Genomic DNA, 12,065 nt, shown 5'->3' on the forward strand with positions numbered 1-12,065 from the left:
GTTACCTTGTATAGCCTAACACTTCCAATCCCTCTTCCAAAATTAATAGAGGTGCCAGAGCTTACAAGAGCCCTTATAACAAGATTGTGTCAGAATGTGCTCTCAGTCTGTCCTGAGAAATGTATCTTTCCTTCAGCCAGGGCTCCAATTCCCATCCGCACCACAAATGAAGAAGGAAGAATCCTTGATTACCCTGTGCACAGTAATATATCTTGTCTGTTGAGTCTTATCAGTCTGACTCCTTTGCAGGAGTCTGAAAAGCTGGACATTTGGTCTCTGAGCAGGACAAGAATGGTTTCAGCTGTGCTATCTGGGTATTGCTCAGAGTGGCATTGGAAGCTGGCATGTAATAAACACCCTGATGACATCTTATGGGGCATTGTTGATTTACACATCACATTACCAGGTGAACAAGGGCAGCTGAGAAGGGTTGGTGAGTTCAACTGAATGTAAGAGATGTTTGCACTTCTCAGACTTCCTCTTTAAGCAGAGAATGACATTTGTCCTATGAGGCAGTAACCTTATCTAGAGGCTGCAGAAAAGGGTAGATGTCAGGAAGTTCAGTTCTGGAACGAAGTCTCAGCCAGGTGGTTGAAGCATGACAACTGAAAGCAGGCTTTTAGACTGGCAGACGTTGGGTAGAATTGTCACAGCCATTTATAGCAAGGCCATTAGCAAATCCAGGCTTATTAGGCCCAGCATTTCAGTAGGAGTTGGAGGTGTATTTTACAATTAAAGTATGGCTCATTACTCATTCTGTTGACGTAGACACTGAAGATGTTACAACTTCTGTTCTGTTTCTCAATACCTGAGGTCTGTGTCCCCTTACAGCACACGTGGCAGGGGGACACATTGCCTGCACTCCTGGAAAAAGGTTGATGGGGATGAGAGTAGCACTGGGCAAGAGCCTGTCCAGGGGAGAGTACAGTTCTGTAAAAGGATGATTTACTCCTGGGGCCCTTGAAACTGCACTATGAGACCTCCTTTTCCTTCTTCCTGCAGAAACATTGAATAACAGAGTTTAAGGAAAAGATAAGGTTTTCTGTAAATTTCCAATTTGTACAAAATGAACTGTTTATAGAAGACTTTTTCAAATGAGAGTCAGTCCTAAAGAATTCAGATACCAGTATCAAAATGTGTTTTAGAAGTTCTCCAGATCTTTAAACAGTTATTATCTGGGGTTTATGGTTTTCTTCCTACTTGTAGATAATTCAAATTATATCCTAAGAGCATGTGGCACTTGTTGTGATTAGGAAAATAAAATACTTCTTGATAGTTTTAGAAAAATAAATAAAATCCAGTTTTAACCATAAAACGTGGCGGCTTATGAAGCATGGACTGACTTCTTTGCTGATTCTGGCCAGCAATCAGGAAACACTGCTCAAGTAGCATTACCATAACACTCTGCAGGATCAAGGAAGCTGATATACATCACATTCTTCTTATGTCAGCTGACAGGGATTGTATATAAAAGGCAAAATTAGCCTGTTTAAGATTGGAGATGGATGTCAAAGGTAAGGAGAGAAATACTGAGTAGCTTTGTAATGACAATACCATCCTGCTGTCTCAAGTCTGGTTCAGGACAGAGAAAGTCTGTGTTTTGTCTTAATTCAGTGCATTGCCCTCATTTATCTAGATGGCACATTCTTTTTATTTCTGGATTTGACAGAAATCTTTGCTATTTCTCCAATCTAGTGTCCATTTCTCTCTCCCTTGGATCCTTGACCTTGCGGGTGGGCACAGGCTGGCTCCAGCCTCTCAGGTCTGAGCAGCTGCTCCTGTAGGAGTGCCTCTGGAGGACAGGCACAGCTAGAAGAACGTGCAGGCCCTCAGAGTGGATCACCTGCAAACACAGGCTAAGAAAATGTGGTTCCCAGGCTGACAGTGATGCTAGGTAAATGGAGGCAATTTATTTCAGGCATTTCACTTTATGGTGTGTTTTCCTTGTTTGCTGTGCTCTAACAGGTCAGCTATGCCTCATCCAGTCGTCTCCTGAGCAATAAGAACCAGTTCAAGTCCTTCCTGCGCACAATCCCCAACGATGAGCATCAGGCCACAGCCATGGCAGACATCATCGAGTACTTTCGCTGGAACTGGGTGGGAACAATCGCAGCTGATGATGACTATGGCCGGCCAGGGATTGAAAAATTTCGGGAAGAGGCAGAGGAGAGAGATATCTGCATTGATTTTAGCGAGCTCATCTCCCAGTACTCAGACGAAGAGGAGATCCAGCAGGTGGTAGAGGTCATCCAGAACTCCACAGCAAGAGTGATTGTTGTTTTTTCCAGTGGCCCAGATCTGGAGCCTCTCATCAAAGAGATTGTCAGGAGAAACATCACTGGCAAAATCTGGCTAGCAAGCGAGGCCTGGGCCAGCTCTTCCCTAATAGCCATGCCAGAGTTCTTCCGTGTCATTGGCAGCACCATCGGGTTTGCACTGAAAGCAGGACAGATCCCAGGCTTTCGTGAGTTCCTGCAGAAGGTGCATCCCAAGAAGTCCACCAACAACGGCTTTGCCAAGGAGTTTTGGGAGGAGACATTTAACTGCTATCTCCCTGATGGATCCAAAAGTTCTCCTGCTTCAACTTCCTTCCACAAGGGCCATGAAGAGGGGCTGGGAGCTGGAAATGGAACATCTGCCTTCCGACCTCCATGCACAGGGGATGAGAACATCACCAGCGTGGAGACACCATACATGGACTACACGCACTTGAGGATATCCTATAATGTGTACTTGGCAGTGTATTCCATCGCCCATGCCTTGCAGGATATTTATACCTGTACCCCTGGGAAGGGACTCTTCACCAACGGGTCCTGTGCAGACATAAAGAAGGTGGAGGCATGGCAGGTAAGCCCTTCATTCATGTGCCTGTGCAATATACCTGTATAAGGAACATTAAGCTGTCCTAAATACCCTTTAGGGTGCCTTTTCTAATCCTGGGTCCCAGACACAGCATAAGGCTCCTGGGATGCACTGTGTGACTGTGTCTGAGGTAGGTGCATGCTCCTACCCCACAGGGAATGTAAGGTAAGTTGGGCTAGGCCTGCAGTGAAAGAGACTTAAACCAGGTTAAATTTTCTTGCATTTGCTGCGGGCCAAAAGTGCACACACAGACAATTACCACAGCCTGGCTGACGCAAGGTAACTTGATCATATATTGAGCCTTACATAAACAAGAGGGCCTGGGGAGAACACATAAACAAGGAAAACAGTTTTTAGAGTTCATTTTCTTTGGCAAGCTTTATATCTGTTGCAATCCCACAGCAATTTTCCATACAGGCTGTATTTTTTCCTCACAGTTTTAAGTTTATATAGGATCAAACTAAAGAAGATTGAGTAATGAAGGAAAATAATGTGTGGCTCTTGGGTAGAAAATGGATAGCTGCTTTGATTTGGCAGCGGTAATTGTGAACTGATAAAATTATATTAATGACTTAGTTCCATTTACCCATTTATTCAATGCATTCTGCCCACTGGCACATGGATCACATTTTGTCTTCTGATCCTTTATGAATACTCTCTACCTTACTGTGTGTTTGATCATGCCATCCAATGTGGTATTCACTTTGTGGTGTTAATTTCTACTGCATTCTAAACACAATTACCATGGACTGATGTTGATATGTCAATTATGTAGCAAATTCTGGCTGCCTCATTCTGGTTGTCACAAAACACTTGAGCCCAAACATGCCTGAAATCAGAACAACACAGGTGGATAAATGGAGAATCACCTCCCTGTTTGCATTGGTGTTTTCCCCTCTTTGGGATAGTCTAATCAAAATAAAGGCTGCCCTTGCCACAAACTGCAGGTGTCAGGCCACATTCACATATGGGAACTGCAGTTTGGTTCCTGTCTAGTCTCCGTTAACTCAAAAACATCAGTCAGATCAAAGTAAAAGCTTTGTCTTGGCATTTATGGGAAACTTACACTGCTCTAGGTACCTGAATAGGTTTATCAAAACCACTTTACTCAGAGTTGATGAGTGCAAGGTTTGACCTTGATTTAGAGGAATCCTGCAATTGCTGTCTGTAAAGTTTCTGTCTTTCAAAGCTATTCCGCTTTTCAGGAAATACTGGCAGAAATGGGCAAATCACAGACAGATGTAGCTTTCACTGTTGTCAGTAAAAATGATCCAGAATAAATGTAGTTTAATTCATTCTTTTATGCCTTGTCAGCTTGGAAATTAAAGCTGGATATTCATGCCATTGCTAAGTAAAAGAAGGTGTTTGTTGAAGATTCCATGGTTGAGAAGCATGACCTCTCATTTCTGTGTTGCTTGTTGAGTGCTGAAGGATATACACATCAAAATGTAAAGCATCCTGCTGATCTAGGCATTTGGATATACATACCTGCCTGAGAGGAGGGAATGAGCAAGGAGTATGTAAAGAATAACCTCACTGGGCAGCAGCAGGGAGTGCTACAATGGAACAGGCTATACTTATAATGACCACCATCATATGCTGGCTTTCAAATCTACTTGTGCATTTTTTTCACTTGTCTTAAAATCAAATACATGAAGAGCAAGTAAATACCAAATTTGTGTACACACCTACTTCATACGAGGCATTGCAGCTCATTACCTTCAGGAAGCTTTCCTCAGCCCTGGGAGTAATGAGTTCACTTCACAAACACGCAGCCTCCAGCATTTACAGAGTGATTTTCTGAGAACCACTCAGAAAAAAAGTCTTTCTAGTAAAGTCAATCTCATTTGCAGTGGTACTTCTGCCAGTGTTCACTGCCTGCTCCCTTTCTCACAGTCAGGTCAGGCTTTTCTTGATGGGAAGTGACCTGAGAAAGCAAGGACAGTGCTAGGAGTCCCCCACACCTGTGACTGAGGGCAGCTGCTCACGGTGTGTGCAGTTACTGGCCAGGTGCTGTGGGGTACAGATAAGGTGAACCTGCTGAACTTGTGGCTCCATTAACCTGAGCTCCTGTCCAGAGCAGCCTTTGCCAGCAGGGTCAGTGGCTGGGGAGCAAAAATTATACATTCCACAATTTAATTATGTACCATTTAATTTTCTTGCCTTTCAATGGTGTTATCCTATTAACACATATGAATTTTTATTGTTGTCTGGGAATTGCTAATTTTATTTATTTATAACACAAATCCTCTGGGGGATGTGTTCTGTATCATTTGTGGAGGGTGCTCGTGTGGGTCCATATATAAACCCAGGATATATAAACCTCAGTGATCAGTTCATTTGAAATGGGCACCTAGCACAAATCACTGTGACTGAAGTTCTCCTGTTAAGAATTCACCATCTATAGTTTAAGAAGGCTATAGGTGTGTTTCAGCATGGGGAGGACAGGATTTTTGTCTCCTAAGGTGAAATATCAAATACTACCTACTTTCATGTTTACTTATTTATAGCTACTTGTTTAAGAAACTGTTGGCTCATTTTCTCCACCTGGGTCAGTGATCTATGACAGATCATGTCCACAAACCCAGTCTTGCTTCCTTTTGTTTTACCAGTGCCTCTGAAGCTGGCTATGGGCATTCCCAGTGGAGATGGGACTGGCCAGCCTGAGCTGTCTGGCTGCCCAGCATGTGCAGAGATGCAGGCGCAGGCAGGATAGGTTCCAGGCTGTGCCTGGAGGAACCTGTGCCACTCATTCCACATGCAGAGCTGGCCAGGGAATTCAGAATCCTGTATCTGAAAATAGGGCAGCTGGCACTTCAGAACTCTGCAGAAAAATTGCAGATTTTATTAGGATGCCTGTGCTGCCCTTATTCTAAGCAATCTGAGCTGTCTTGTTTTAAGAATCTACACTGCTGCAAGGCAGAAGATAATCGAGGTGCACACCTTTGCAAGATGCCTGCAAAGGGCAGACAGTATTGTCTGCATGTGCCATTGTTGTGTCCTGCACAATATTGAACAAGATCAGATGAATTACTTCTTTTCACACTGTTTTGTTCAGGTAACAAAAAGGTGCAGGGCAATCCCTGCAAAACAAAATGGATAAATCCCCCAAAACAAAATGGATAAATTCTGTCACTTCGGGGCAAGGCAAAATTTTATAAAAAGCACTAAGAATTAAAGTGCATGGGTGCAAGTAGTAGAACAGAAAAATTCCTCATAAAGGTTTCCAATACCTCTGTCTGTCAGAAGATCACTCTTTTCTGCTGGGGAGTTGTGACTTTTTAGGAGACCATATAAAGCAGAGCTAATTCTGTGTGTTGCTCTGGTTTGTGGACTTGCCTACCTCAAACACAGGCTCTCCCATAAGCTACAGAATGGAAGTGGGAAGTTATGGCAAGGGGTGGGATACAGGCTGAGAACTGCTGTATTGATGCTGCCTCTTTGTCAAAATTCCCTGTATTTTTGGCCTATTTCTCTATAACTGCTTTAACAGTCTGGTTTTGAAGCCCTTTTTTCTTAATGTCTTCCCTGATAAAATTTCTCAAGTCCCTCAAGTTCCTTCATTTTCTTAGTCAAATGTCTCATGAGGCTATTTCTGTGGTCACTTCTAGGAAAAAGTCCATGAAAAAGTCCATCTGTTCTTTTTTCAGTTCCCCTCTGAGCATTTACAGGGGCCTCTCTGGTGTCTCCCTCTCACTACAAACACTCTGTGGTCCTGCAAAATAATAGGGAGAAAACTAATAGGGAATGTCCTTCAGAGCAAATATTTCCTGCTTCCTATTTTTTCTGTTTGAGCATTTGAAAGACCTATCTTTTCTTCAGACTGAGGTCACTCCATTTCTGCCCATTCATTTGGATTCTTGATGAGCAGCTGATGGACCTCTCTTTGTTTCTTGCAGTAAAAGCATTGTGATTAAATGGGAATGACAGGCTCCCAATGATCTGAGAAGGCAAAAGTGTGCAGCCACAGGGTCACTTAGCAGAGTATCTTTGGGTTGACACCCAGACAATTTTCAGGTTGCTGTTACACTGGAGGCTTTGAACTTTGGCATGAGTGAAAAACAAGAGCTCTTCTAGGCACCAAGGCAATGCTCACTGCAAGGGCTGAAAAATGTGTTGTGCTAATGATTCGCAGGTTAGAGACGTGCTTGTGTGTATTACTCTACGCCTGGAAAACTGACTGATCTCAGACCCAGTGAAAAGTTGCCATATGCTGTTCCACAAAATAAGAACAAATACAAAATGGCTTCACCCAGCAACACCTGAATTTTTTAATTACTCTTGTGCACCTCCCAGCCAACAATTCCTTCCTCAATGCTGGTGATGTGCGTTGTGAAGAGGTAAAAATGGACTGGTGCCTTCTCCAACTTTACATTTAGGTGTGTCTGCCTGGCTGGAAATTGGTTGTGCAAGGCTTTAAAGAAGTAGATAATGCCTTAGATGCCATAGACCTTTGAACCTAATGGGTTATCTAATCAATTTTTGTGTCTATTAAACTAGAGGCCAGTCTGAACAATTTAAAACCAGCTGCTTTGTGGTATACAGAATTAAACAGTATCAGAACAGCTATTAGCTATGGCTGGTGGGAAAATTAGTAATCTGGGGAGAATCACAAAGAAAACAGAGGAAGCTGTTGAATGTCAGGCAACTGCAAAACCTTGCCTTCTTTGCATTACAAATGCACTGGAGATGTATTTGTTGTGAACAAAAGGCAAGAGGTGTGCCTTTGTTGTGGGAGACAGAACTGAGAGGGACACTACATGAACCACACACAGAAATATGGGGGTCCATAGAGCAAACGCAGCTATTTCCCCACCAGGCCAATAACAGACAATTGCTTATTCATCAGTTTGAATATAACAACTTGCCATCAGCTGAGAACATCAACTAAGCAGACAATAGATGGAGTAATATTTAAATCTCTCTACAGCTAAAAGGATAGAGACTTAACTGGACTCACCAGTAGAATATGTGCTAGGAAAAGATTGCCCTGACAAGGCTGCTAGAAGAAGGGTGAATGAACTGCAGGCAGCAAATACAACAAAGGAGTTATGATTATTAATTACTAAGTAAAGAATGGCTGAGATTCTTCTGAATTGGGGTAGTACACACTGCCTGATGACCAAACCCAGAGTGTTCTTGTCTGCCCCTAAGCACATTGAATTTTTCGTAGAAGTCACTTTCAATATAGTCATTTATGCACTGCTTTACAACAAAAGCTGTATTTTAAAGGAACTTTTTTTATATTTATGAAGCTCATTTATGAAGTACTTCTGTCAGTTGGAGAAAAGTCAGTTTTTCAGCTTATAGTGCGAATTTTAGGGAAGGTTCCATGAAATGCTTATACAATGTCTCTCTGTAACAATTTCAGATAACAATTATCCCTTGAATTACCAAGACCTCAGACGCCAGTATCTGTTACAAAGACACAGCATGTCTTTGTTGCACAAAAGAATGTAAAATTTCTTCCAGGACTGACCTTTCCTGATACCACTCACAAATGGAACTGATGACAAAGGGCACCTTGAGAGCTTCCTAAAGGCACTCACAAAGTGGGATGAGGAAGCAAGTGGATATATAAAAAATTTCCATTTATCCCAAGAGGGGGTTGAAGCTAACGTCAAAGTCATTATAATCATAGTATAGGTAATTATTTCATTTCTTTCTGGGTAGTCAGCTATCTTCACAAATGCTTTACTAACCAATCACAGTTAGTTATCCCCAAAGTGAACTTTTATGCACTACGAAGGACTGGTGTTGCTCCTCACAGAAGTTAGAGGAATGAGAACAAATTACTTTTTACGGACCCTTTTGCCTTGTAGAATTATAAGAGCGTTCTTCAAACTGGACTAGAAGCAATACTTTGCTCTGAAAGGACCTTTACCAGTGCCTGTAGGAAGAAATACATGAAAGACTGAAGAAATCAAAGTCTTGACATGAGATTTCTTTGTCGGCCAAGACTTATATTGATAGAGGAAATGGAAAAAACAGATTTAAGCCAGTAGGCAAGTGGAAGATGTGCCCAGACACAGTAACTGAATCCCCTGGAACATTAGCTGACCATTCATGGGACCTATGACTGCTTGCACACTCTGAATGTCTGAAACACTTGTATGAGTGCAGTTAACTCATGTGACTATAGGAAACTTTGGGACTCATTTTTTTCCCCCCATGGATAGTACTTCTTGAATCAATTATAAATAAGCATTGAACTCAGGCTTCACAAATTACCATAGTTCTGTTAAAAGGAATGACACCTAGAATGCAGAATCTGTTGGTTCTCATTCTAACAAAGAGCTTACCCAAGGGTTGAAGGAATTCATCCTGTAGCTCCAAATAGGAACGAATTTACAGTTGAAAGCTCTGACTTTCTCCTGGCCTAGAGAGCAGCACAGGTCTTCAAAGCAGTATCAGCAGTGCTCTGTGTGGAATGCAGTTTCAGACCTCACTGGCACTTTGAAGAGACTGATCCATAAAGGGCTGTTTGAAGAAAGTGACAGCAAAGGACTGTAAAGGGACATATCTACACAGATGTTCTCTGCACAGCTGGGCAGGGATGGCATTAAATGCCTCCCAGAAAATAAACATTTAAATCTTGTGTAAACAAAAGACAACATATATGAATTATGCTACTTGAAAACACGGAGCACTTTGGGTCTACTAGTAGCCTTAATAATAGGACAATTTTCTACGTATTGTTTAATATTAAACTTAAATTAACAAAAGAGCCCTATCTTAAGCTGTTAGATACTTCACTGTAACAGCTATTCTGCAGTATGGTGATGTCCCAAGAACATTTAGGCATCATTTACTCACTTAGGACTCCTGCCAATAGATCCTTCATCCTTAGTACACAGCAACCTGGGCTATTGTACCCAATGGATTTCTCCATATTATATTTGCTGCATGTGAAAACCAAAGCAATAATGGCATCAAGTCTAGACTAAGTGGCTCTGATTTTCTTTCATACTATGCTAGGTAGGTAAAGACAGGAGCACACAACACAAAATACCATCTAGCAGCACTGACAATTAAGTTTCATTGTACCTGTACAATTACCTTTTTCTGTCTGGAGACCATCCCTCTCCACAAAACCTCAGCAGAAACCTAAAACATGTTTAAACAGGGTCAGTTCCAAATGATAATGCAGCTTGAAATCCTTTGTATAATTAATTATGTAAATTTATGCCACGTTCAGGAAAGTAAGTAATCTTGATCCAGCTAAAGGCTGCTTCACATCAAATGTAAAACTTAGGTATTTCATTTCTGAAAGGCTATGTTTGACAGCCAAACTTGTGTTTAGCGAGATTTATTTTCCCCAAAGACATGCTGACTGGTAGACCTTTTTTTTTTAATTAGTATGATCCATGGCAGGCCACGTCTCTTGTCGCAGATCATGTCTGATTTCCTGTTGGGATTTACTGACCTTTAGTTTCATTGGTCCTTACTTGGGCTTGCTTTATTAGATTTAAAAGTCCAGATGAAGTATGCATCATTTTTCTCCATGTAATATTTATGCACATTGATCAAATTATTCCTTGATCTTACCTTGATAATTTAAACAGAGTGGTCTTTTAGTCATAAGGTATGTTTTCTGCTTTAGTTCTATACCTTGTCCATTCACTCATCCCTCTTTTTGGCATGTATTTAGTATTCCTTCAACAGACTCAGCACAGCCAGACAGTGGAAAAAATCCCACATTTGCATACTCCTATTACTTCCTCATTTGTAGGAGCACAGGGTACCTGAGCCTTTTGTGCCACCAGGTGCAATGGAAAGGTCACACTTAGTTGCCAGTAATCCTTTGCAGCAGGTGGTACCCCTTCTGTGCCGAGTGTGAATTCCTTGTGCCTTGATGCACAAGCCTGAATTTCACTCTATTAAACACATATATTTGAAAGAAATCTGAGGGGAAATGCTTTTTCTTGAATATTATTTACCATTACCTTAATCCATGAATTTTCAGCAAATTTTGTCAGAAGTGCATTTGTAGCTGCTGCCAGGGTACTGATGAACATATTGGGAAACAGTGAATTGTTTACTGAGGCTGGAGGAATTCCCCATGAACTGATGATCTGCCTCTGTTGATGTCTGTTGTGCAATTCCTGATCCATGTTATGTGAAGTATAAAGCTCAGTTACTTCACTTCTGAAGGGTTATGTCTGTCAATCCAACTTGAATTTAAGAAGACCTGTATTCCTCAAATGTTACTAGGTGGCAGCAATTATGTTTCCCTCCTACAGTTTTGTATTAATTGCTCCTCAGCCCTAAACTCTTGTTTTCCATTGTTTTTCCTGTGATTCATGTCAGACTAACCAGCCTTTGGTTTCAGAGGACCTCCATCTGCCTTTTACAGCATTCTTTTTTCTTGGCAGTTGTTGCAGCCCACCAGAGGCTGACACTGAGCAGAACTTTGGGCACAGTGTTGGAATGCATTACACTTGCAGGTGCAGCAGAAAGGTGGATTGGGGGTGCTGTGAAATAAGATTAAATAGCATATTGACTTTGTCATTCAAAGCCAGTGGTACTTTTATGTGTATATCATAAACCTACTGTATTAGTGCTCTCTTTATTGCTCATGGACTGCTGTGATGAACTGTCTGGTTCTGTCAGCCTTTTAAATCCAATTTAAATTGCTCAGGCTGCCCTCTAATCTCTCTTTAAGGACTTTCTACCTCAGTTAATGTCACATTATGGCTCCAAAACAAGTGCCCTTGAGATAAGAATATCTGTGATTTTTTCTAATAGCAAGGGTACTAACTCATCATTCATTTAGCTTTCCTGCTCTTCCTCAGCTCTCTCTTTAGGATTCCATCCTCTTTAGCTGTCTCTTACAGCTTACTTAATGTCATGTGGCTCTGGCATACATGACACCTTTCAATTTTAATATGTTCAAGGAACTTCTTATACATTGCCTGGTGACTTTTTTCTTGTTTGCTCTCCAGGATTTTTTATGTTCTGCTTTCTGACAATATAACATCTGTGGTTTTCAGTCTTATTTGGATGTTCCATGTTGGATTAGTGCTTTTAGAGCCCACCATAATAAATGCTGCTATTTGAACTATGTTTGTATTATGAGGATGGCAACATATCATCACTCTCTAATTAACAAGCTTTTATTTTAATGAGCACAGGCAAACTTTTGAACTGAAAATGGGTTTATCATGCATAGGGCACAGTCAGTCCTTTCCTCTAGCTTGTTC

The 12,065-nt window shown here is 41.5% G+C and overlaps 1 protein-coding gene across 1 annotated transcript in view; it reads left to right on the top strand.

Annotated features, from left to right (window-relative positions):
- The window catches only part of CASR (calcium sensing receptor), a 74,478-nt gene that overhangs the window by 41,833 nt on the left and 20,580 nt on the right, over positions 1-12,065 (top strand). The window contains exon 4 of the mRNA XM_030266770.4: positions 1,966-2,847. Within this exon, the coding sequence (XP_030122630.4) occupies positions 1,966-2,847 (882 nt within the window). The remainder of the gene's footprint in view (positions 1-1,965; positions 2,848-12,065) is intronic.

This window comes from Taeniopygia guttata, chromosome 1 (genome assembly GCF_048771995.1).
Source record: "Taeniopygia guttata chromosome 1, bTaeGut7.mat, whole genome shotgun sequence".
Lineage (NCBI taxonomy): Eukaryota > Metazoa > Chordata > Aves > Passeriformes > Estrildidae > Taeniopygia > Taeniopygia guttata.